At 48.7% G+C, this 25,154-nt stretch overlaps 3 protein-coding genes across 14 annotated transcripts; 1 reads left to right on the plus strand and 2 right to left on the minus strand.

Annotated features, from left to right (window-relative positions):
• Positions 1 to 80: 80 nt before the first annotated feature.
• LOC122367141 (m7GpppN-mRNA hydrolase-like) lies at positions 81 to 4,366 on the minus strand. 9 transcript variants are annotated; one of them, XM_043339969.1, is made up of 5 exons: positions 4,183 to 4,226; positions 3,616 to 3,762; positions 3,223 to 3,345; positions 2,147 to 2,857; positions 81 to 1,750 (listed from the first exon to the last, which is right to left on the minus strand). In XM_043339969.1, exons 3-5 carry the CDS (start codon positions 3,337 to 3,339, stop codon positions 1,499 to 1,501), a joined length of 1,080 nt encoding a protein of 359 aa, XP_043195904.1. In that variant the 5' UTR covers positions 3,340 to 3,345; positions 3,616 to 3,762; positions 4,183 to 4,226; the 3' UTR covers positions 81 to 1,498. The 9 variants fall into 9 exon arrangements, with proteins under 9 accessions (XP_043195904.1, XP_043195908.1, XP_043195907.1 ...); XM_043339973.1 differs by having other exon boundaries at positions 3,503 to 3,762; positions 4,183 to 4,218; XM_043339972.1 differs by having other exon boundaries at positions 3,503 to 3,762; positions 4,179 to 4,218.
• On the plus strand, positions 4,365 to 24,022 carry LOC122367144 (larval cuticle protein LCP-14-like). Of its 3 annotated transcripts, XM_043339977.1 has the most exons (6): positions 4,365 to 4,566; positions 4,836 to 5,008; positions 5,292 to 5,364; positions 5,681 to 5,916; positions 22,741 to 22,886; positions 23,092 to 24,022. In XM_043339977.1, exons 1-5 carry the CDS (start codon positions 4,477 to 4,479, stop codon positions 22,742 to 22,744), a joined length of 576 nt encoding a protein of 191 aa, XP_043195912.1. In that variant the 5' UTR covers positions 4,365 to 4,476; the 3' UTR covers positions 22,745 to 22,886; positions 23,092 to 24,022. The 3 variants fall into 3 exon arrangements, with proteins under 3 accessions (XP_043195912.1, XP_043195914.1, XP_043195913.1); XM_043339979.1 differs by lacking the exons at positions 4,365 to 4,566; positions 4,836 to 5,008; positions 5,292 to 5,364; positions 5,681 to 5,916 and adding an exon at positions 16,232 to 16,321; XM_043339978.1 differs by lacking the exons at positions 4,365 to 4,566; positions 4,836 to 5,008; positions 5,292 to 5,364; positions 5,681 to 5,916 and adding an exon at positions 21,789 to 22,092.
• Positions 7,249 to 10,827, minus strand: LOC122367143 (probable 39S ribosomal protein L45, mitochondrial). Of its 2 annotated transcripts, none has more exons than XM_043339974.1 (7): positions 10,743 to 10,827; positions 10,144 to 10,236; positions 9,862 to 9,981; positions 9,211 to 9,420; positions 8,630 to 8,816; positions 8,097 to 8,260; positions 7,249 to 7,707 (listed from the first exon to the last, which is right to left on the minus strand). In XM_043339974.1, the coding sequence occupies exons 2-7, from the start codon at positions 10,189 to 10,191 to the stop codon at positions 7,426 to 7,428; spliced, it is 1,011 nt and encodes a 336-aa protein (XP_043195909.1). In that variant the 5' UTR covers positions 10,192 to 10,236; positions 10,743 to 10,827; the 3' UTR covers positions 7,249 to 7,425. The 2 variants fall into 2 exon arrangements, with proteins under 2 accessions (XP_043195909.1, XP_043195910.1); XM_043339975.1 differs by having other exon boundaries at positions 10,557 to 10,748.
• Positions 24,023 to 25,154: the final 1,132 nt, after the last annotated feature.

The raw sequence follows: 25,154 nt of genomic DNA on the forward strand, positions 1-25,154 counted from the left end.
TTTGGAGGTGCCGCATGAGGCATTAGACCTGGCCGATCGTTTCACCAACCCGAGACAAAACCGTCAACCAGTCACACGTGTTATGAAGCAGCGTAATATATTGTAATGATGCGTGAAAAACATGTAGATCCAAACGAGTGTGACGCGCGAGACACATAACTTCGAAAATGCGGCTTGTTCACATACCGCGAAAGAAAGATCTGAAACGACGACAGCCGGACAGCTGGAATAACATCAGAAACGAAGACATTTGATACACAATACACATTGGCGCCTGGGTTAAATTTATCTCGGTAGAGTAAGAAGCCGACGTGAAACTGTGCTATGCCAGGTGTCTTGGCAAACGAGGAGCAGAGGGGAGCAAGTCTCAACAGTTTCTTTCACATGTTCATCCGATATTACGTCTATGACGGCGAGAACACGTGTCAGGTGACGCTAAACAGCGACGACGCATGACAAACAATAGATTGGCACAGAAGCAAACGTGGTGCAATACCTACTTGGTGTTTGAATCAGCCTGTGTAGTCGACTGAACTTCAAACGAATCAGTGTACTGGGGCAGGCATGAAGTACGAAGAGTAGTTGGACAGCTTTAACAAAAACACTCTGACCGGGTCACATAACCAATTTGAGAGTCATTGTTCTGGCCACCGAGGCAAGAGTAATATTGCAGCTGGCAGACGGGCACACTTTCCCTGTCCGGCCCAGTTCTCAATACCCGCGACTTCACAGGGCTTCGGAAGCTGTCACACGTTCATAACACCACTAATTGATCGTTTTTGTATCCGTCCTTGCTCCTGTCCTTCAATCTAGTGGACATCCGTGGCACATGTAAAACGCCTGGTCGTGGCGCCGAGCAGACTAGCCGTCGCAACACTTGAGATCACTGAACCGATCTGAATCTCACTGAATGGAAGACTTCCACTCGCTCGCACAGTCCGAACGCGGCACGTTGTAGGCACCAGACAGCAGCCATAACACCGGTGAGATAAGCCACTGTGTCAGCGGCTTAGCTCTACCACTGGAGCTTTCCGGTCCCGGAGGAGAGCCGACTCGCCTTGTCCGTCCTCGGAAGAACGCCTTGCCGACTACATCCGATGGACGATGGTCGCGCTGTATCGTGTTAGCTGAGACAGCACTGGGCCGCACAATACCGGCGTGCGCCAAGGCGGGGTCGCTGCTGCACGGACGGCAAACCATGCCAAACCATCCGCTCACAGCCTGCTGGACGACCTAGTACGGGTGTAGGTCAGAAGCACCTCCAAACTCCATCTCGCCGCACCACCGGTGTGCGCTCGGCGCGGCTCGCACTTATGGGGCGCAACACACATCTTGGCCAGTTCGAGTTCACGCCTTGGCCGGACCTTCAACGACAAACCTTTGGTCACTTCAGGCATAACACATCGGCCCCGAGTCTGTCAACTAACACTGGCTGGGGGAGCTTCAACCCACATCATAGCACGTCGTCCTCCCCTCACTTTTTACAGCGCCTCGCAGGTCACCCTGCCAGCGCGTCCAGAATTTTCTTTCTGTCAAAGCTGAAGTTCTCCCAGCTGGGCGCCGAGAACTCGTCGCCGATCGCTGACCGGTCCTCGGCCAGACTGGAGTTGCTCTGCGACTTTGTGCGACTGCGCGAGCCCCGCGAGGCCGGCTGCGCGGGCCTCTGGGGCGTGGCGGCCGCCTTGGCGCCGCCGCTGCGGCCTCGAGAGCCGCCGCGGGACGCCAGCTCGGTCGGCTCGTCCTGAAGGACCTGCGGGACGGGACAGCGGTGTGAGGAACAGATATCAGTGGCCGGGGTCTGGTGCAGCTATAGTTCGATTTCTGTTCAGGATAGGTATTTATAAAACACTACAGGGTATCGATAAAAGTTTCAGATAGCACAACAGCGAATAAAAATAAAAAGATCAGCAGCAGTAATATCATTAAAAAGTAACTGCTAGGTACTGTCCTACCGATGCGATGACAATGGTAAAGCACACCAGCAGCCCTGAGTGTGCTTGACTGTTGACATGATTCCCCTTCCCACTTCCAGCATGCTGCGGCGAGCGTAAAACCAACCACCATCACCGATCCTTTTCCTCCCGACATCCCGAGCTATGGCAATTGTAATGCCCATTCGTCAGCCCGCCCGTCAGTGCACACCCACCTGGGAGCCCGCCTGCTGCTGCCTGCCGCGCGCCTCATCCGGCGGCCTCTCGCGTCCCCGGCGACGGCCACCCGTCGGCCCCGCCGCCGGCCGCTGCTGGATCCACCGCTTCAGCGCCCGCACAAACGGTATTACCATGAAGAAACTGTTTGGACTGAGCCCGAGCTTGGCCTTGGACGGCGCGTCCCTCTGACCGGTTGGTAGGTCCGCCACCGCGAACCACTCGATCGACTTGATCTCGTTCCGGGTGCGCGGCTGAAACTTGGTGGCTCGCGACACGCCCGGGATCAGGTAGAGCCGCACGCGCTGCTCGTTCACCACCTGCTCCAGGTAGTCTTCGCGGCTGAGCGCCTCCGAGATGTCGTAGCCGATCTCCTCCTGCACCTCCCGCACGGCGCACCGGTGCAGCTCTCCCAGCTCGGACTCGTTACACTTGCCCTTGGGGAAGCCCCATGAGGCGCGCGAGTAGAAGCCCTGCACGAGCAGCACGTGCTGGCACGTCTCGTCCAGCAGGATGGCGCCGCACGTGGGCACGGCCAGTTTGTACTCGCGCCAGCGCGCCAGCACGGCCTCGAAGTCGGCCAGGTGCGGCCTGAGCAGCGGCAGGTGGTGGAACAGGTGCAGCGCGAACTGCTTGATGCCGCACGGCTGCAGCTCGTTGCTCTCGTCAGTGCAGTAGAAATCGATGTAGAACCAGTGGGCCAGCTCCACCTGAGGCCAAACAGGGACATAGTCGCGAATGAGCAATATATTGGTGCTTAACTTGTTTTGCCATTTGCAACAAGGACAAATGTGGGATGTAACTTGAAAGCAGTCTTTTGCCACCAGAGTTGAATGACTATTGTCAAATAAAAAACGTGTTTTCTCTTGTAAGAGCTCACCTTTATATTTTTGCACTTTTACCAAGAAAGTTACATACCTATCTATCCATTAGTGACAGGAAACATTTGTCATTTTTGTTATCTACTGATCATCAACTACAAGGGTGACCAGACTTGGGGAGCTGGAGACAGCACATTCTGAAACAATGATCCTGAACCCCGTCATTGAATATATCTGTGCCATTCCTGACACACCTGGAACATGATCCTGTTTGTCTGGGACTTCTCCTCCTCGGGCACATTGATAATGAACCTGCTGCACAGGTCATCCAGAATGTCTGTCGGAACGGTGTGCTCCCTGCCGTTTGACATCTTGGCCTGAAACAGAAATGGGTCAGGCAACAGATTAGTATCATGAAGCCAGAACTCAGCACATGTTGATGTTAATTGTTGCAAATGTAAAACAATGAAAGACAAAACATGACATTGTCAATTGTCAAAAGGTCCACTAATTCATTGAGTATTTACTATTTACCTTAAAAGGTCATTAGATACCCATTTGAGTAATGACTGTGTCTAGTTGGTTTGGTAACATGAGGTCAAGACAAGCAGCATTTCATATAAGATTAGTAGGCACCAAGACTTAACTGATTTGAAGCCTCCTTTACTTGTTTCAATATGAGTTTTTACCAAAATTTTAGGAGTCACAAGTTCAAATGAAGTACAATATGAATATTCTTCCTAAGTCTCCAATGCAATGTTCATGTACTTTCATTAGGATCTTTCTTTTATAATCTGTCAAAGAAGTGCCAGAAATCTAAGCACCTAACGGCTAGCCCTTACCAAGACAAAAGAAAAACTGATACACACTCTTGCCTTGCTACATTCTCACTTTGATTAAAATTTGCTTTTAAATAAGGTCTTAGCCAAGTTATAGCTTGCTCTTATATGTTTCATCTTTGGTTATATATCTTAATCATTAACCAACTATTTGAAAAAAGGAAATAAATCAGAGAATATAAATTAGTCGCGGCGTTCCTGGACACTGCGGCTGAACAAACGCTTTGCAAAACACGCAAATATACACCTTTCTGTTAAATTCCTCCAAAGACATGCACATTTTTCCAAACTTAATGAGATATAGATATCAAAAAAATGTTTGCATGCAGCTAAAACACTTTAAACAAGTAAAAAGCGCCCATAATATTTACCCACATGCAACACCGTCCACTTGGCGCATTCGCACAACAACAAACAACGTGTTCCTCAGATGACGTAAAAGTCTAGCGGCCAATCATATTTCTGTATTCTGCATTGACCAATGTCCGTCAATCAAGGACGTCCATGGTATACGACCGTAAGCAGCTGGTTACGTCTGCTGAATACACCCGTGAGTTGCATGAGTTTGTTATAGGACCTTGAGTTTGTTGTGGTTTTTGGATGATAGTTTGGCGAAATAGCTTTTAGCATTTTGATACCTATGAGTTAGATTATTCGGTTCCTGTTAAAATGAACTCGTCAATAAATATCAAGGATGAATCAGAATATTACCGTGTGAAATATTCAAAACTAAAACGCAAGCTTAAAACATTGGTGTTTGTAAGTTAAGCTTACATTTTAAAAATATTTTGCCTTGCAGTTTGTTCACTTAAGTCTCATATCCATGTTCACTGAAGGTTATTCCATGATGAACATAATTCACTCACATTTTTTTATAGATACCTTTTTTGTCGGATGGATGAATAATGATTGATATCAGCCAAATTGTCACCTCACATACAGTATAATGCTTCCATATCGCCCTTACATGAATTAAGCTTGTTGTTGCTTTTATCTAGTCTAATGAATGTATCTTGCACTTTCCGCAGGAAAACGAGTCCTATCGTGACGAGTTGCAGCGCTGCCAGCGGAAGCTGCTAAAGCTGAACCGCGACAAGAGTTTCCTGCTGGACCGGCTGTTGTTGTACGAGACAGCAGTCAACTCGTCTGACTCGGAGAGCACTGAGGACTCGGACACCGAGCTGGACACCAAGCACGCCCGGTACGGCACGACACGGCGGGTAGGGGCAGCATGGGAGGGAGGGGCTGCTCAGAGTGGTCTGAACTGGAGAGCGGGACCGTGGGTGCTGGGTTCCTCGGCGTGGGGAGGGTCCTCTCTCTGCTGATAAAAGGACAAATGGAGTTGTTGGTGACATGGTAATAAACTAATAAGTACACGTTTTCTCTAAGTAGGTCTGGTTACGCCAGAGAAAAGAAAACCTTGGGCGTTTTTGTGGGTGTTTTGCTCTTAATTATCCTTGAGACCTTGATCTTTCTGGTTTCAGGAGAAAGATCGATACTGGCGCAGAACGTTCCCCGGTGAAACGAAAAAAGCAGATCATCAAGAATAAAAGCCAGGTAAGCAACTAATAAATCATTAATATTTCAGTGATTGATTAGATCGCCTGCGTACGACGATCGCGATAGGTACACAGTCATTCGCAGGCAGTCCGCAATGCTGCCCCAGTTTCAACGGTTTAATTTTCCTGTCTGCGGCATCGATCTGCGGCCCCCTACTTCTCTGTCTTATTCAACACAACAAACCACCACACCGAACCGAACTCTGAGGCATACATCCTCACCCACCGAGGCCACCGTTCTATATATCCCCCGTACCTTCAGTGATCATATAGTCTCCTCTAACCACCTTTCGCCCGTCTCCGTTATCGGGCAGGCGTCTCGAGCGCAGGTGTCCCGCGCGTTCAGCGACTCGGGCCACATGACTCCCGAGGAGGTGGAGCGTCACCTGGAGACGCGCACGGCCGTCCGCCGGCGGGACCTGGTGCCCGAGCGGGCGCCGCTCACCGTGCCCCGCCAGCTCTTCAGCACAGAGGATGCCGAGGAGGGCCGCGAGTCGGCCGGCACCGCCAGCAATGTCGAGGAGGAGGGACTCGTCATCGACTTTCCAGAGTGAGCGGCGGAGTGGAAGGGGTGGAATGTGGGATGGGAAAGCAAGGAAGGGGCTAACGGAGTGGGGAGTGGGTTAGAGTGTAAAGTGGTGGGAGGGTTTAAGCTGGACAGAGGACTGCGACTGTTGCGTCGCCCGTCGATGACGTAGGAATGGGGTCGGGATTTATTAGTGAATTGTTAACGCAAAGTTAAAGGGACCCTCCCACCTTCAAAAAAGTTAATGAATTGGCATGAAAGTGATGTCGCTCGGTTCAGAAAGAGCAAAAACGAATATCTACCAAATTTCATCGAAAAATATTCACCGGTTTTCAAGATATTAGACTTTTACTTTTGTTTACTTTTTGGGATCTCCGCTGTTCCTAGCGACTTTATTTGAAAGTGCGGCATTTGTTGCGCGCAAAGCAGCATATACCACCGCGTGCTACAAAACGTTTTAGTCAAACATTTAACGGACGATCGAAAGCCTGATGACGTCATCAGATTCCCGTAATGGTTAAGAGATAGGGACCACGCTGGTCCCACCCTGCAAGTAAAGGGAAGAAATTTCTTGAACACCATAAAGCTGCGGGGGTTGCGACCAGGATAAATGGTGGTTTCTGAGCCTGGCCGCAAACTTGGCTATCTCAACTCAAAACTAATGTTAAGGTGGGAGGGTCCCTTTAACTAACGAACTGTTAGCATGGCGAGATCTCTTTGTACTTGAATAAGTGTTTGTTCATACGCGGTTCAATAATCGTTTGATAATGGTTTCGGAAGAGTACTTGTTTTGACGGGCCCGATGGTCAGGGACCGATGCGGCTCTTGTATTGGCTCACGCCGACTTCTGTGGTTTCTCAGAACTGTGACGCATGGTCACGGTTGTTTGTTCATGACGTAGATACTGTGGTTGTCATTGTTTGACGTAGTTATTTGCCTGACCATCTCTCATAACGCTGTCACTCATGTTCATCGATATTTATAGTCAATTTTGGAAATGAGATTGATAGCTGATCAACTGCTCGGTCATGTTCCCCGGGCATTACGGTAGATTCCGGTCAATAAACATGGATCGTGCGCTACCAGTTACGGATCGTGCATCCACCTAGTTATCTACGGTCTTCTGAAAGGCTTTGCGATAATGCACAGTCGTGCCTTTGTGATCAGTCGGGTTACCTGTCTCTGAGGGTTGTTTGCAGAAGCATCTGGGGGATCGTAATGAACCAATGGCGGAGCGAACACGTCGTTTGCAGTCTATAGCATACTCGTTACATTTCGTATTTCTGTGTTAAATAGTGTAAAATATTGTTTCTGTTCGTATAACAATACCTAAGATTCGAAAATCGACACACATAATAAGTACCTGACACTTCTGACTGTATTCCTTTTCAGCACACATGTGAGCATCACAAAACAACACTATAATGAGACATCCGTCAATCAGCATTCCATTCTCGCTGACTCATACGCTCTGTCGGACTGTCACGTCGTCCACCCATTCCGCTTTCACCCTCTCAGTGCATCCCTCTACCCCTAGCTGGCCGCTGCGGCCGCCTTCTCTCCGGTCTCTGCTCCCTGGTCGCCCTTCTCCGGCTCCGCCTCCCCCTCCTCCGGCGGCGGAACCGGCTCTTTGCGCCATGTCCGCGTGACTGGGTCCCTGGCCGGCATCCAGTCCGGCACCACCTTGCTGTGGATGCGCCAGCGTCCGTACTCGTCCGCCAGGTGTTTCTCGAAGACGACGTACTCGAGTACGTCCTTGCCCACCACCTCCGAGCCGTACATGAGACGGCCGAACCGGTCGTAGATAGCCAGCAGCTGCCGGGGAGGCAGGGGGAGGGGCGTGAAGATGAGGATGTCGGGGAGGCCGGGCGCGGGAGTTGAGGGTTAGTTAGAAACGAGAGGGGCTAAAAGGTGGAGTGACAGAGTACACAGAGGGGAGATCGGCGTCTGCCAGTTACATAAAAAACGGTCCAGAAGCGATTTTGATTATACTGACTAATATCCGATGGGTCATACCTACCTCCAGACACACTCAATATTCCAGTCAAACAGCAGCGAGATATACCTACCATCGCTAGCTGCCTTTTCCACAGTGAGACTGGTCAGGCATGAGGTATCAGCGCTTGGCAAGATGCCTCCGAACTGTTAACAACTCCAAAATCTCGACCTTATCCCGCCCCCTCCCCAAATCCCCCCGTCCTCACCTGCTGTGTGTGCAGCCGCACCGTCACCTGAGCGAACACGTTCTCTTTGTTCAGGATGTCCGTGTGGCGTACGTGAACCACTCGCGGCGGCTCCAGCGACTTGAGTAGCTGCCATCGGACCGTCTTGTGGCGCACGTTCTGCATCATTTTCGGGTAGGCCAGCTCTGCGGAGGATAATGCCGTGCATTAGGGTGTCAGACTTAGTGGACTGTGGAGTGCGGGCGGTTCGGGCGTCTACCGAAGATTTACTGTTTGATGCAGCACACAGCCTTCCTTACCGAGCTAAATTCAGTCACTTTCAGGGCTGCCACCTGCAGCATCTTACCACCGTCAAATACACCAGTTTGGTAAACAATAAGCCTGACGAACCCTTCCCAGGCAAAGCCTGACGAACCCTTCCCAGGCAATCACACAGGCTACTAACTATAAACGAGCGTGTCACCACTACACAGTACACACTCTCCTTCCTGAGCCCATCTGGGACCAGCCCTCCCAGCAATGGGTATTGGCTGTCCACCCCCAAGACCACGCACCGGTCACGTTGGCGTGCAGCGTGGCCTTGTCCCGCGCCGTGAGCGCCTGGTGGGCCGCCTTGTAGATCTCCACCGCCTGTTCGGCGAACTCGCCGACGTCAAACTCCTCGTCGTAGCTGCGGATCTTGCGCACGGACAGCATCGACTTGCCCTTCTTCTCCAGCGCCGTCAGCCGCTGCTTGGCACCCTGGCGACGGCGACAGGGCCGGACAGCGGTCAGACAGAGCCTCGGTCACGGTCAGGGTCAGGAGACTGTAGGGAAGCCCTGCGGTCGGATGGGAACGGGTTCAGACGCATGAGCGAACATTGGGCTGGCATGGCATACAATATGCCCACCGAAAAGCGTGAATAAGATAGTTTGAGTGGGATAAAAAGATGGTAGATCTCTTACGCTGTAATGCACGTTGTCATCTCTCATTACGTCTAACCACAGGCCAATATCCATCTCAAGCATCCCTGAAACTTTATTTTCGTTTGCTTGTTTGTTGGGGGTTAGGGGCGTGCCGACTGCGAGGGGCTTCTTATCCAGAAGCAATTATCCACCGATCGATATCGTTTCCTCTCTCTCTCCCTCCACTTACCGTGGTGGAGACGATGGAGACCTTGCCGTCGCCCTCGGGCGGCACGTACTCCTCGAACACGCCACCCGTGCAGCCGATGCTCATGGTGCGCTCCTGCCAAGGCCGCGGCGGCAGCATGCCCTTCTCCTTCAGCTTCTTACGGATCTCGTCCGGGCTCAGCTGCTTGGCCTCCTCGTCCTCGTTGAAGTTGGGCAGCTCCACCTTTATGATCTGTAGAGAGAGTGGAGCGCATAGTGGTTGGAAGGTGCTACTGTGGAGCGCATAGTGGTTGGAAGGTGCTGAGTGGAGCGCATAGTGGCTGGAAGGTGCTACTGTGGAGACTATGATGAAGGCAACTAGAAGGGTTACCTAGCTCATAGCTGCCGCTGGTGAATATTTCAAGGCTTTGTATGCACAATAAAAATGCATTTGATATCAAGGATATGATCCTACTGCAATATATCACCCTACTTGTGAATTGTTAAGTGTGAACCAATGAATAAAAAAAAAAAAAATACTACGAATCCATCATAATAATCTCGCATATTAAAGAACAAATGATAATCTGCCGTGATATTTTTTAAAGTCTCATGAAATCTTTAGTACTCCAATAAATTTCAGTACAGTAATTAAAACTGAAATGGATAGCCTAGAAAAATGTTCCCATCATACCTTTTTCCCTCTGAGTACTCTGAATTTAGGGTTCCAGTGTTTGAACCTCATCTGTTCAGAGGCAGGGAGTTGTGCAGCCAATATTTGTCTTGTTTGTTGAGGAACTTTCAGTCGACATGCCTGGAACAGAGTCAAACAGATAAAGAAGCTGCACATCTGAAGCTGAGAAAGTAACATCACTCAAAACTTAGGTGCAGTGATGTGGTTACATTACAATTGTCTTGGAGTAAGAAGAATGTCATCGCATGTAAATAATTCAGGGAGAAATCAGAGTAGTCTTACCTTTGCCACTGTCCCAATAACTATTGCAGACTTCAGAACTGTAGTCATCTTTTATGATCATATGAGTTTAAAATGAAGTTAATTAACTCTTCGCTGCAAGGAGGTGTTAGCACAAGGTTAGCATTTCCATACCAATACAATAAAGAACAGTTACATGCTTAACTGCTTCAGTAAATCAAAATGTATCAATAATTGCAAAACTGATAATGCTGTTGCATCTTAGTGTTTACAAAAGAAAAAAATTCATCACGATAACAAACTCCAAATGTAAAACATATCCCTACAAACATTACCACAAATTTGACATTTACCCCTAAACCGTATGCACGGTATATAGAGAACTGCCGTATGCAATCCAAATTAAATGATCGCCACAGCCCACGAGGTATTGTATTGTATTGTATTGTATTTACGATCATGGGCGATCCACACATCAACATGGCGTGGTGATTACCGCCCAGGGAAAGCGCTATCCGAATTCACTCTCACTGTTCCCATTTGGTATTTCAATTTTGTCCTCCCTATATTTTCTAGGTTCTTTTTTTCTTTCGCACGATGCTTATAAATCATAATAACATAAATAAGTGAAGATTATTTACCAGTTTATTTATGGTCCACAGCACCAGCACGTTTATCCATTTTTCCGGAGAGCGTCAGCTATGTATCAAGAGCGCCTGAATTGTCTTACTTTTGGGCTACCACATTAAAGTGAAGGGAAAATTGTTGCTGCCATATCAGCAGTTTTGGGTAAATAACTCTGTTCGGCCACAAAGGAATGCCTCCATGACCTTTGGCCAGAGGTGCGGAGTCGGAGGTGAAGTTTGAGGTGGTCGAACTTCGAAGTCGCCAGTTCTGATCAGAGTCGGAGTTGGAGTCGATTTTGAAAGCCAGAATCGGAGTCGGAGTCGGAGTCACCGAGAATCTTCTGACTCCGCAGACATGCAGGCGCCAGGCAGGGCTCACTTGCACAAGTGGAGCCAGAGTGGGAGTATCTTGGGAGTAGGCAAGGGAGTAGGTATCCCGGAGTGGGAGTATTTATCGGAGTCGGTCAGAATGGACAGTTGAAATCTGCCCGGAGTCGTAGTCGGTGTAGGAGTCACCGAAAATCCGTCGCCTTCGCTGCCCTGTCTTTAACATATTTTTTTCTTCTCTCGATTGCTAATAAAAACTCCAAAAGAGCTAAAACGTGTCTGTCATTTCATTCAAATCGAGCCCGTTGACTAATTTTCGGCTCAGACCAGGTCACTGACATGTCGGTATGTTGCCATTCTAGAGCTCAGCCTGCACCATCCTAAAATGTTGCTGCTTCGCAACACGCCCGGTGCCATATGGGAAATCCTTCGCATGGGGAGATGAAATTACGAGGTGGCTTCAGTAGTTACCTAAGCATCAAAGCCCTGACAACTTGCTTATTTCGTTTTTTTTTTCAGAAGGATCACATGGCCCCACCATTTCTTACGTCCTATACCTACAAGTCAATGCCCAACTCACGGGGTAAAACTGTCGGTGCTGAAAATGGCCGCCAGAAACTATCAAAGATTGTCTCAAGTTTGCATATGAAATCGTTAGCTCATATAGGGCGCCTTGAAAGGTTTGATGCGGAGCTTTTGGGCATTGTCGACCTTAGGCACGTGACAAGTCACGTCATGTTGAGGATTATCAATAGACAGTAAATTAGACAGGATTATCAATAATAATAAAAAGTCACGTCATGCTAACATCGCTTGCAGTCATCGGAGTTGTTCGCCACTGATTCCCGATTGAATTGAGTAGATAGAAACGTTTTGAGCTCTGACTGAGCAAGACCTTCCAAATCAAATACCTGATAATGCAAGTGACCTCCTTTGGCCAATTTTACGTCCGGAGTGGCCTTGACGGTTGACCGATCGTGATATGAGGTTAGCGCCTTCTATGTTTATCTTTCCCAAACAAAAAGTGTATCATTTTGATGAGCACGATGGTGCCAAAATTGCGACCTCAGTGGCAATTTTGGTCACCCTTTCTGTTAAAACCAGACCAATAATACCTTTGAATATTTCAGCTGACCTTCGCTTTGAGTTATTTCTGGTCAACTGTTGTCCCGCCGAATGGTAAAAATCAGGGTGGGGTCACGATGCACCAGCTTCACCCCATCACGCGCCAGGAGGACCAATGCCAATAATTATAGGATTTTGTTCCTTGACGACCACTATTTGCCTAAGGCGGGCGATAGTCATGCCATTCGTTTGATGGGGATTTGACCCTCACCCACATACAGCAGACCTCTGACGTCTTATCCGACCAGATTGGGACACTTACATTGCCTGAGGCAATTCACCGTCCGCACTCCCGCAAGGTGCACGTTGCACAGGTGCGACTTGTGCATGTCCACATGGTGGAGTGAGTTGAAAACACCATCATGTAAAAGCCAGGTGGGTGCGATTGAGCCGAGCACCACGACATACCGGAACTGCTCTCCGAGATTGCATCACTCAGTATAAAAACAGCTTCCACACACACACGACAGACGCGCACCAATGAACGAATGTTGCAATAGCTCGCACGAGGAAACCTGTCTGCGGTTGAAACCGTACTGTGATATTTGCACATTTATACATTAAAACCAGCACATTATTAACCCTCGCCGGATCTCTATTGGTTTTCTTGCTACGCGTCGGCCGAGGGGGGGGGGGCTGGCACGACCCCCTCACCGTATCGCCCCTAATGGAGCTAGAGCGTCGCGAAAAAGCGACTGTGTGCGCCGTTACGAGACGCAGTGATTGGTACCCGATTTTAAGGTCGCAAATTAACTGGTGACCTCTGAGATCAGGTCAAGTGGCCCAATGTACCGGATAGGTTTATGGCAAATAACTTCGCAAAAAAATGACCGTAGAGCCGCGATCTTGACAGCATCGTGTTTGTCTTGCTCAGGCGCGTCGAATGGTATACTTTTTGTTTGGGTGAGGTCAACTTGAGGTGTTGACCTCGGGTCACGGTTAGGTCAGAGCTCCCAGGTCACGAACTTGATCGGAGGAGGTCATTTTGCATATCATTCGATTCGGCAGATCTTTTCGAGTCCATTGGTTGCTTTTTCGACTCGCCAGCTCAATTTGATTAGGAGCTATTGACGAAAGACTCTTATGACCCCAGTGACGTCATAGATGACGTCACGCAAGCCCAAGAATGCAAAATTGAAGCATCAAAACTTGCAAGAAGTGCATGAAATCACGATTTTGTGTCGTTGATGTAGTTTGAGATTGTTCCTGGCGCCAAAATATCAGTTATTTTTCTCCGATTGACTTATAATGGTGAGGTCACGTAACTGACCTGACCTCATGTGACCTTTGGAAAAAAATCCGAGATATGCAAGTTGTGGGACCTCTAATGGATACTACGTCCTGTAATTTTCATCTCCCTGCGAAAGCTCCTCTGGCACTGAGGGCGTTGCGAAGTTGCGACATCTGAAGACCGTGCAGAAGTTCACTTATGACGTCATAAGTCAGTGGCCTGACCTGACCCGAAAATGTGCTTGGTGTCAAAAGATCTGGCTAGAATCAAAGATCATCTATGTCAAGTTTGAGTTCTCCATCGCCAGCGTGTTCGGAGCTATCGCGAAAAAAAACTTTAGGGGTGGGGGCACCCGCCCCCCTCCCCCTCTCGGCCGGCGAGGGTTAACCAGCACATTAAAACAACAGCACGAAAACTTCAACATGCTCACTTATCAAAGACACCATAGCTTGAAGAGTGAAGACCTCAGCAAAATACAAGACAACTGTCCAGCGCCACGGTTGGAGACTGCAAGAGTACCTAGATACAAAAGGATCACCAAAGCGTGGAGACTGCAGTAGGTATAACACCGAACAGTATCATCAATGTGGTGTGGAGACTGCAATATATCAAAGGACAGTATCACCAATGTATGGAAACTGCAATGATACACAACATACTCATCATACCATAGCGTATGGACTCCAATATAGTACAAGACAAATATCACCAATTGGTGGAGACAACAATATAGCACAAGACAGTATCGCCAATGGAGACTGCAATATAGCACAGGACAGTATCACCAATGTATGGAGACTGCAATATAGCACAGGACAGTATCACCAATGTATGGAGACTGCAATATAGCACAGGACAGTATCACCAATGTATGGAGATTGCAATAATAGACAGCAGAACCACCATACCATAGGATGGAGACTGCAATATAGCACAGGACAGTATCACCAATGTATGGAGACCGCAATATAGCACAGGACAGTATCACCACGAGATGGAAACAGAAGTGGGGCCACTGATGACTATCTCAGTCACATAATTGAATCTTATTCGTTACTTTAACCCGCGCACCGACGGGGGGCGGATATCCGCCCCCCCCCCCCTGAGGTTTTTCGCGAATAGCGGGAAAACCGCGGCGCGTAGCGCCGCGAAATTTGGTATGACTATTCCCTTATCAATTTTACACATGGTGTGCAAGTTTGAACCTCCTACCTTTCAAGGTCAGGTCACCAGGTCACTTTGAATGACCCAATCTCAAGTCACTTTTTTGCAACTTTGTCACCGTGCCAGAGCTACAGTAGATGTCGGAGGCCTTTGAAAGTCGCAGGATGTTATTAGGTCATTAGTAGCTACAATTTGTATATCTCGGAATTTTGATATCGGTGACCTAAGGTCAGGTCAATTTCGCGACCTCCCCATTATAAGTCAATGGGGGAAAAATCAACTCCCTGTTTTTACCACTAAAACGGGTCGGAATGGCCCCATATACCATACATGACTTCATATACGATCAACCTTCACTACCTTGAGGTCTGTTTTGCTGTTGGGCAGCTGTGAGGTCATGTGACGTCATCAAAGGTCACCAAAGGTTTTTGGCCAATTACTCCGTACAAGAACAAGATACAGACGCGTGGATGGTCTCATTGTGTTCAGCTCGTCAAGACGCATCGAATGATATACATGATGACCTCGAGGTCACGTGACCTGAGGTCAACCTTTGACCTTGACCTTTCGAGGTCAACATATATATCATTCGATGCGGATTGACAAGAGGATCACGATGATGCCCTTAGTTTGTTCCTATCTTGACTAATTCGAAAGTTATTCGAGAAAACTCTCCATATTTAGCGCCGCCATTTTGACTTTTTCGACCCCTGTGACGTCATCTTTGACCTGACCTGAAAATGACCTCAGTAAAAATTGTAGATCTTGACCGTGCGTATCCGATGCCGTTTACCGCTTGTCGCTATCTTGCTTCGTTCTCGAGATCTCAGGGGGGGGGGCGGTCATCCGCCCCCCCGTCGGTACTAAGTTGGCGCAGACCCCCGTCGGTGCGCGGGTTAATACAGTAATGTCGGTCTTGATCATTTGCATTGTGGACCTCGCAGGTCGTCATATATGACTTCACTAAGATCACATAACGCCATTATAGGTATACGATGTTCACATAGCGCTTTCGATTTCAAGAGACCGTGCTTGTTCCGCCACAGCCTTCTTGACACCATGGCACATATTCGCTGCTCGCAACTGCAGCCCATAAACCCAGCTGCACCGGTGCACGTTGCTGACCCCTCGGCGACACCTCCCGTCCAGTGACCAGTCCTCAGGCGGATGGCCGGTCCTCCTCCTGCTCGCGTGATCCCGGCGCCCCGTCCGCAGAGGCCCGTGAAACCAGTCTGGGACGGGGCGACAGGCCGACTGATCCGGCCTGGCCTTGAGGCTCTGATCTCGAGTGTGGGTCGCACACCGGGGCAAGTAGTATATCACACCGTTTGAACGGCACGGGTGTTGTAACGCTGCGTGTCGAGATGAGCTGCAGCGCTCAGTGTGAGGGAATGGGCCTCCCGTCTCTGCAGGACACGGAGCCCCTGAGGACTGTCGGATGGCGACTTGAGCCATGAGTATGGCATATCACAGGACAGTAGCACCAATGTATGGAAACTGCAATAATACATGCAACATACCCATCATACCATGGCGTATGAACTCCAATATTATAGTACAGGACAATACCACCAATTGGTGGAGACCACAATATAGCACAGTATAGTATCACCAATGGAGACTGCAATATACCACAAGACAGTCTCCAAGCATTGGTGATACTGTCCTGTGCTATATTGCAGTCTCCACCAATTGGTGATATTGTCCTGTACATACAAGACTTACCAGCCTCAACAAAGGACCAAAAGTGAGGGACATGATACCATTTAATGTGCCGTCAAGCAAACAAGAAGAAGCATGCGAACATATGAGAAACACACGAGAACTCGTAATGACAATATTCGAACAGTGAGGCCGTGGGTAAAATGATACTATATCATCCAAGGCCAAACTAAAAGAAACGTCTTCATTGGAAGAAGTTAGCGCCATCACTCGTAGACAGAAACTGAAGTGATGGGCCGGGCCATTTTTACCTAAAAAAAAAAAAAACAGAACCAGACTAATGCCTCAAAATGGTTGGATTCCAATCCAAATGTAACCGAAAAGCTTATGAATTATAATAAACACAAAAACCTATATAGACTGCGCTGGAGCTCCTCAGCTATCGTCAATGGCCTGCCACACGACTCCCACGCTCCAGTAGGCTGTCTGTGGTTCTGCCGCGACTGACGGCCCGACCGCAACACGATCATCCGAGCAGGCCAGTCAGTCTCTCTCCCCACCCGGGAATTCCGGACCGCGTGCACGAGCGGTGCCGGAGCTGGCGTCGCGTGTGCAGTGGGGGATTGGGCCGAGTAAGGTCCTCTGCAGGGCCGACCGTAAGCCTGGCATGAGACGTGCAGGATGCGACTGCCGGGGATCGGTGAGAGATGCAACGCGACATCGGACTGGACTACTCTCGGTGAAGCGTTTTATGACACATGACACTGCAGTCAGTTCAAAAATGTCCCCACTGCTTTCATTGGGGGCACTCGTACGTCGACTGCTCTATGCTCGCGTTAAATTTTGTGTCACCGAAAGAAGGAATGAACATTAGTTGCAGAACCCCGGCAATCTGTTCAGCTGGCGCGTAGCACAATAAAAGACACTTCTGTTATAGTCCCTTGCTTAACTATTAAATTAATTTACTTAGAATCGGAGTCGTGTGGAGGCGATTTATTTAGTTGCAAAGTAAATCATTAGCACGCGTTTTTTTGTGAAGTTCTGTCTAGCTCATACCTACATATAAATCAGTTGATACCAGACGTGATAGTACGTTTAAGCGCGCTCTGAAACGCACAGCCTATCATGACCACCCATCAATTTTCACGGGTAAAATAATGGCGGCACAGAGCTCCACGTGGTATAAACCTCCACCCATATCCAAAAGAGGCCAGTGCAGCATGCATGATTCCCAATGGGTCTTTTGTTCAGCATAGGATCTTCATGGTAGGATTGCATCTCTGTAGATTAAGCTCTTATATAGCAGTGTGGGATATTCGGTCACGATATTCATAATTAGGTGACAAGTTTTAATTTCAAGAGAAAGATTCGGCAGCTTTGACACAAATATACTGCAGCAGAATTAAAATCGGTGGATTCTGAAGTTGAAACTAATATTAGGCATGGAATCTGGCACTTCAAGTTTTGGTTTATCTGAGGCACCTTATCGGAGCCTTTCGCTTTTATAAGAATTACATATCTCTTACGACTTTTGCTAAAGATAGCCCATGCGGGGCTAAGTTGTATCGTCGAAAGTCGTGAGTGGCGAAATGACCAAGTACCTATCAAAATTCTACATAGACACAATTTTTATTTTCAAAATGTGAAAGCAATGAAATTGCTGGCCATCCAAAGTTACCCTTTTACTAAACGTTACCTATAACAATTATCTGATGACGAGCATTCATTATTTTCTGCAGCTCGTTAGAACTTCGCACCATTGACTTCTACTCTTTAAACTGTCATGGATCGGGGCTGAATAGCCAAGGCCGCTGCGGCAGTTTTCGTAGTAAATCTGGCATGTGATAGGATCAATGAGGGTACCTATTCCGCCCTCAGACATCCTACGACCGATCCTCAGTGATTGATGACACTATCAAAAAGGGAAAACCTCCGAACGGATAACTGTTCTTCGTTTTACCATTTTAGCTATGGTAGTAGTGAGTTTCAATTATCAGCATTAAAAACTAATAAACAGTTAGCGTTTCGTTTACCCATCCCAATTCCGTATCGTAGCCTTTTATTCCGAATTCAGAGTTCTGAGTTCACATCAACTTTGCATCGTGTTTGGTGTTTACGAGTGGTGGTCGTCACTTTGCAATTCAATAGTGTTTCATCATTCTGGTAACGGTAGCCTCTACAAAAAGCCGTTAGGATCTGCAAAACAATGGAGAATTGGATGGCCGCATTTCAGGTGCCTACCATTTACCCGCCAGCGCCGGTCCAAACACATAACACTTATCCCACGCGATCATCTCGCTAGAAGGGTTTGCGTTGAAATTGCTGTTTCGATCGGTACAAGACAAGACGTAAACAAGACATGTTCTCTAGCTCATCTCTGAAGTCTGACATTAACGCCTATATCATAGCCAGTTACCACCGATTTTACTTCTGCTTGCCTGGTTCGTCTGTGCTGTCTCACATCACAACTATGCTGAATTAGATCACTTGCTGGAAACTGCTCAAAAAGCATCCTCAGATGTTTTGTAAGCTGTCAGATCAGCACCGGCCCACTCCCTTTCCAAGTCTCTAGAGCAGGTAAGCCGCTTACATAAGCTGACAGATTAGAGGCCAACTCTCAGCAGCGAGGCGGCCTGATCGACAACCGAGTCCAAATACCTGCACGGATAAGAGGACGGACCCCAGCAGTCAATTCACCACCCATTTACTCACTCGATGTAAACAATCCCAGAAGGCTCATATAGGTCTCTCAGTTTTTGTTCTTGATAGACATTGAGCCATGACTTGTATCAGGGTAAACACCAAGGTGCCCTTTTGAAGGTGCGTAATCACTATATCGTGATATAATAAGACATGAGTTATGATAAAATAATAATGCCTGAACAGGCATTCACGAAGTGAGTATTGAAGCAGCAAGTTACTAATGATGACATTGTAAAAATGAAAAATAGTATCGTCTTTAGATTTAATCTGATAACTTACGAAAACGCTTATTAACCCTAGAACGCCTAGGGGGGGGGGGGGGTTGTATCAACCCCCCTGAGGTTTTTTCGAAGTGCACGCTAAACGGCTTGTCGTAGCGGGCTGAAATTTTCAATACCCTCTGGGGCAACCTTTGCGCATCTTTTGCCGAAAAAATTGATCGGGTCATGTCAGGTCACGGAGTTATGACGTCATAAGAGGTACAGCCTCCGGCCGGATTTTCACAAACTGAGTGCCAACGCCCGAGGTTTCCTGCCGGTGGTACGGACATCGGTTGATGGATCGTGATGAAACTTCCCATGCATCTTGGGGCAAGTATTGGCTATCATATGGTATAAGAAATTTGACCGGGTCAGGTCAGGTCACGGAGCTATGACGTCACAAGAGGAACAGCGTCCGGTACTATTTTTGAAAAGCGCCCGAACCACTATTTTGCTAATTCTTGTCACCTCAATGGGAATATGCAGCAATATTAGCTTCTATAGGGAGCAAATGGACCTCCCAAATCCAAAAATACAATCAGATTTCAAAAATTTAAATTTTGATTTTTCGAATTTCTGCCGCCGACTGTGACCTTGCCGACTTCCGGCGCTCCCAACGCGCCATTTTTAGAGCTAGGGAAACGAAATACATACCAAACGATAGAGAATTGATCAAGGAACACGATAGTGAAGGTTTCAAGTCGATATCTCCCACCGTTTTGCCGCAATCGCCGCCGAAAGTTGAAAAAAGTCTATTTTTCCGAAAATTTGACCTTTGACCGGTCAAAAGTAGGTCAAATGTTGACCTAGGACCAAAAAATATACCATCAATCGCGAGATCTCGTTGAGAGCAATCCGTTGGTTTTTTCCGCTAAGCTCTACGACCTTCCGTTTCGAAACGCCAGGGGGGGGGGTCGTAACAACCCCCCCCCCTGGTCGTTCGTGTTATGAGAAATGGCCTGGTCGTGCGAGGGTTAACTGCTTAAGCGCCCACTCGCCGTCTTTCGATACGATTTGATAATGGATCTATAAAAACGTATCTTTCTGGGAGCGCTGTGGTCAACCAAGTGAGCCGGTTTCATTATACCAGTAAGTTTTATCTTTACTTTTACCTAAGGTGTGAACCTGTAATGCGAGACACGCTTGTGGGAATGATGTCAAATTCGTTTCTTTGCTTCGGAGGAAGTTGTTCCCGCCCTGACAAGCTAGTACGCTCATGCTAACGATTAATTTTCCATGGGCTGTATAGGATAGAAAGTCATGCAACTATGACCCATTCTTTAACGATAACAATTGTTAGGTATATTTTCTCAACAACCTCAACAAAGGCACTGGCATGTTTTGGCATTTGATGATTGCAACTCTACGTTATTGCACGGAATTCCTAAGAAATAAAAATATCATGATACAACATCTTGCATTGCATATCAGGGATTTACCAAGGCGATAAATTAGTCTCATTTAGTCTCGGTCCGGCTTAACGTCTGTACTTTTCAGCAATCCTGTAACCATGTTCGGTGCAATACTTGCTATCTCGATCGCATCAATCTCGATCATGAATTATTCCACGGGACGGGTTTGCCTCACCACCGGTCTGGTGACTGTCCAGTGTGCACCCTGAATGCACCGTTCACGTCGCAGATTGCAGCACATCACTGCATATCCATTCGATGCGAGACAACCAATTCAGCTTCGAGCCTGAGTAGGCTTATTAGCGTGATTTCTTGCACGAGCGTTTGTATCTTGGGTATGCAAATATTATAATATTGTGATTCAGAAACTCGGCTGTTCGCGCCTTTACAGCAGCAGGTGGGCGTCTTGCACATCTGTAACTAAATGGTCACGCCCGTCACGGCTACAGATTCAATAAGGATTGCGACCTGTCTGACCGCTTCCTAAACATAATTGAGTGCTCAAGAGACGAGGAAGACCATGACGTCGATTGCCTATTGGTTAAATTACAGCATGTGTGGTCTTCTTGTCACTGTCGCTGCATCAATATTCATTGGGATTAGCGCGACAGCATTTCATGGCTATTCAGGTAAAGCCGCAAACGGATGTTTACATGTGGTGGAGAGTCTATCGCCATTCATTCACGCCAGGCCTCGAAGCACGAGTGGTGACATACCAGTCCTCCGAACGTTACGACATCTACTGTCCATAACACCCCGAGCCCACGGCGGTTCCAACTGACCTGAGGCCAGTTTTACCAACAACAACAACAAAAAAAAAATAGCCGCCTACCGGAATTTCTTTGACTAAAGACCGCTTCACCTACGGAGCGTAAACGCGATGGGCACGTAAGCGGAGAGGGCTTTACCGTTTACGCTCCGTATGTGAAGCGGTCTTTAAGCAAAAAATTCCGGCAGGCGGCTGCTTTCTGTTGGTAAAACTGGCCTCTGACCAACCGAGCCCGAGGCGATTACAAATAACCAGCCACATCCAGTGCAGAGCCTTCGGCACTCCATCGGCCCTCCGTTCGGTCCCGTCAAGTGCTAAGACTGTGACACGTAAGCCGATCGCCCCTGTCAAGGTATAAAGTTATGTGTCACACGGCATTGGCAGCCGGCCCGACACTGGTCCCATTGCGTAGCCTGCAGACATGCACGGCGCTTGTAACAGGGGCGGCAGAGATGGCCCGGCGAGCTGGACGGCCTGCCCGACCGGTCACCCGCGTCACCTGGTCAGTTGGTCAGTGGTCACCTTTCTCTCCACTGCGGCCGCTGCTGCAACGGCGCCCCCCCCCCTCTCCAGCGACCTTGGCACCGGCCGGTCACGTGCTGCCGGGAGCGAGAGCTGAGCCTTGATAAGGCGCATCTGCCTCCTCCAGCACGAGTCTGCTCGTGAGACGGCCGGCGGCAGCAGCTAGGAACCCGGTGAACCGCAGTGAATCGTGAGTGAAATGCTGGAACCGTGCAATTATGCGTGATGACTGCGTCAGGAGGAGCAGACCAAATAACTCGCAGTGGAGCAAACTGCCGAGAAAGGCGGCGTTCTCGGATTCGGACTAAAATAACGTGCCCTCGACTTCATGGAAAGATGTTGTGATAGAATCAGGATTAGAGGCTGTATGAATGAAGAAAATTTTGTCAAAGTAGATTCGGGATGGGTGTGTGATAAACTGACGGTCTAAAATTGATCGGCAAAACTTTCGTGCATAAAACGTTTTTGTTACAATATTGATGCATGCCATTTATTTCATCACCAACGTGTTGTCACCCTTGAGAAGCTCAATTTGCCTTAGTGACCTAAAAGGCTAACTGTAAAAAATTGGACTCAGATCAAAGTAATGACCTGCAGCTTAAGGCCACAGTGCAGTCACTTATCTTGCAAAATGAGTGACTTTTGCATTACAGAAGTGCGGTCAGTGTCAATTATTTATACGCACTTTTTTGAAACACCCGCGAAAAAATTGATATGATCACCGTCAAAATCTGAAAAACGCTGGCTGGAATCAAATTTCAAGTGTATCCATTTCAAACTCGAAAGCGATGTCCCTGTCCATACATCTTAGCTGAATCCCGTATGTAATCGTCTTCAGATGAGAAGCCTGTGCCTTATCGTTCTGCTGGCGGCCGCGTCTGCCGCGCCCACCGAGGAGAGGGCACGGCTCAGGGAGCTGGCTGCCGACGCCAAAATCCTCGAGGACGACGTGAGGAAGTCTCCAGACGGCAGCTACAGCCTAGCGTGAGTACTTGCAGCCGTGACGGTCACGGTAAGAAACCGAGACGAGAACCAGTAGCATCAGCATCAGCCAGCACTCGACTAACGATATTATGAAGTGAGAATCTGAAATGAGAGTGTGATACAATCTAGCGAATAGCGATCGTAAGACGGGACTGGGAGCAATGAACACTTCAGTAACGCTTCAAATCCCTATTCGCCTTGGCAGGTTCCGGACCGACAACGGCATATCGCAGCAGGAGCAGGGTATCTCGTACCCGGGCTTCCTGCAGGACTCGGGATCCTACGTCAAGGAGGGCCGCATCGAGTACACCCTGGACAATGGCGTGCCCGTCGTGCTCGAGTACTTGGCCGACGAGAACGGCTTCGAGATCCTGAACCCGGAGCAGCTGCAGCAGGTGCTACCCACGCCGCCGCCCACCGAGTACCCGCTGCCGCAGGTGCCCGGCGCCGGAATGCCCGTGCCGGATCCCCTGCCAGAGTTCAACGTGGGCTTCTAGGGTGACGTCAGGGAGTGGGAGCGAGAGGGGGCAGGGAGGGGAGGGATCTGGGACTGTGTAGATGGCGTGCAGGTCACCGGACCGGAGCTGCTGAGGTTTTGTTACAGATGGCGTCACTGTGCAGGTCTGCCGGTCCGCAGGTTCACGACTGTGTTGGGTAAATGTAACAGAGGCATCTGTCAGATCGCACTTGTACATTAAAAATTGGTCTTTTCTGCCAGGGATGACCACTTGATTCTCCTGTTTCGACTCCATCTCGCTTAAATCACTCGTCAGCTATCGCTGTCATTTGTCGCGCATTGTCACTCGGCATTATCACTTGTCTCATTATCACTTGTCACTACGAACTGGGTCATTTGTCTCACTGTTACCTATCTGTCACTTGTATCATGCTACTGTCAAATATCTCGCTGTCAGCTAGCTCCATCATCTACCAATGTTGACACTTGACAATACCGGCTGCTGTGTTCGTTGAAGTTTGTTGCATGAGCTGCGTTGTGATTTATGTTTGGATCGTGCCGCTGATTCATTGATGGTCTATGCTGGAAGTGACGTTCTGCAACAGTTTGAATGTGTTTTGTGCCTGTTTTGCCGTCCATGATAATATATGCGTATTCGTATATGAATTGTTGAGTCCCGTACCAGCGTTTCATTTCCCTGGTACTCTTACCAGTGGTCTCGTGGTAATAAATCACTTGAAGATAATCTTATCTGGAAAACGCCTTCACGGTGCGATGCGTTGGTCCAGATCATAGTGGCTCTGAAGAAATTATCGGTAGAAGTTGTCGTAATATTGACCGGCAGCATTGATATACCGGGGCCAGGGGTGAAAAATTGTATCGTTTTGTCGTTGTCGACGACAACCGAGAAGACGATCTTATGACGACCACGCGCAGCGCCTGAACTGATTTAGACCTCCCGCTTAGTGCGGTTAGAAGCGCGCAATCCATTCGTATCTGCCCACCCAACCCAATCGCCTCTCCCACGCAAACCATTCTCTGTCCCTCCCCATCAAATCGACTCGCAGTTCTCGAGTCCGTTACCACCCTACGCGGCGGCATCCGCCAGTGGAAAATTTCCTGGTAGCTACAGACATATTCCAACTCCCCGTAGCTATCTAGTATATACTGCGTCGTTCGACCATCGTTCGGACGGCCGACCGGCGACCCTCATAAAGGCGATCAATAACCCGGTTTACATAGCATATTTGACGAGGCTCTAGCTCGTTAATTTGGCGATAATTTCGATGCAGTGGTCTACAAATATTTAGAGGGGATCATTTTGTAAATTGTTAAGCACCATTGGCATCTTTTGCAACATCACGGACGGAGATATAAGCTTGCAACAAACCCTATGTAAACCGGGTTAATGACATATCAAGTGGTCGCCGTGGTTGTCCACTGGCAACACGTGTCTGGCAAATCTAGTACCTTCCAGGACTCGGCCGGCCCCTGCCCGCACCCTTCAGCGCCGCCCCCGGCCGGCGGTCAGTTAGCGTCCCCTCCAATCCGCCGGGGCTCCTTTTGTGACGTCATACCCACCCCCGGCGGCGCCTGGGGGTAGGTCCGCGGCGGGACCGCGCCAGTGCCGGTAATATTTTGATGCGGGGAGGGCACGCCATGTCATGCCCACGAGGATATGGTGTCTCGGGACTTCCGAGGTCGAGGAATAGGGATCGTCGGACATTTGAGCTTGACAGCTGAGCGCCCTGCGCTATCAAGAAGGAGAGGAATTATAATGTATTCGCACGCAGGGTCCGTGGCGTCTGCAC

The sequence above is a fragment of the Amphibalanus amphitrite genome, unplaced genomic scaffold (assembly GCF_019059575.1).
Source record: "Amphibalanus amphitrite isolate SeventyFive unplaced genomic scaffold, NRLGWU_Aamphi_draft 000853F_arrow, whole genome shotgun sequence".
Taxonomy (NCBI): Eukaryota; Metazoa; Arthropoda; class Thecostraca; order Balanomorpha; family Balanidae; genus Amphibalanus; species Amphibalanus amphitrite.

Coding starts and splice junctions, on each gene's coding strand:
- LOC122367141 (XM_043339965.1), bottom strand. CDS start 4,087: ATGTGCATGTCTTTGGAGGAATTTAACAGAAAG. Junction 2,858..3,222: donor CAAACAGGATCATGTTCCAG/GTGTGTCAGGAA, acceptor GTTTGGCCTCAG/GTGGAGCTGGCCCACTGGTT. Junction 1,751..2,146: donor AGCAGCAGGCGGGCTCCCAG/GTGGGTGTGCAC, acceptor CCCGTCCCGCAG/GTCCTTCAGGACGAGCCGAC.
- LOC122367144 (XM_043339977.1), top strand. CDS start 4,477: ATGAACTCGTCAATAAATATCAAGGATGAATCAGAATATTACCGTGTG. Junction 5,009..5,291: donor CTGGACACCAAGCACGCCCG/GTACGGCACGAC, acceptor TTCTGGTTTCAG/GAGAAAGATCGATACTGGCG. Junction 5,365..5,680: donor TCATCAAGAATAAAAGCCAG/GTAAGCAACTAA, acceptor GTTATCGGGCAG/GCGTCTCGAGCGCAGGTGTC.
- LOC122367143 (XM_043339974.1), bottom strand. CDS start 10,191: ATGACTACAGTTCTGAAGTCTGCAATAGTTATTGGGACAGTGGCAAAG. Junction 9,421..9,861: donor GAGTACTCAGAGGGAAAAAG/GTATGATGGGAA, acceptor CTCTCTCTACAG/ATCATAAAGGTGGAGCTGCC. Junction 8,817..9,210: donor TCTCCATCGTCTCCACCACG/GTAAGTGGAGGG, acceptor CGCCGTCGCCAG/GGTGCCAAGCAGCGGCTGAC.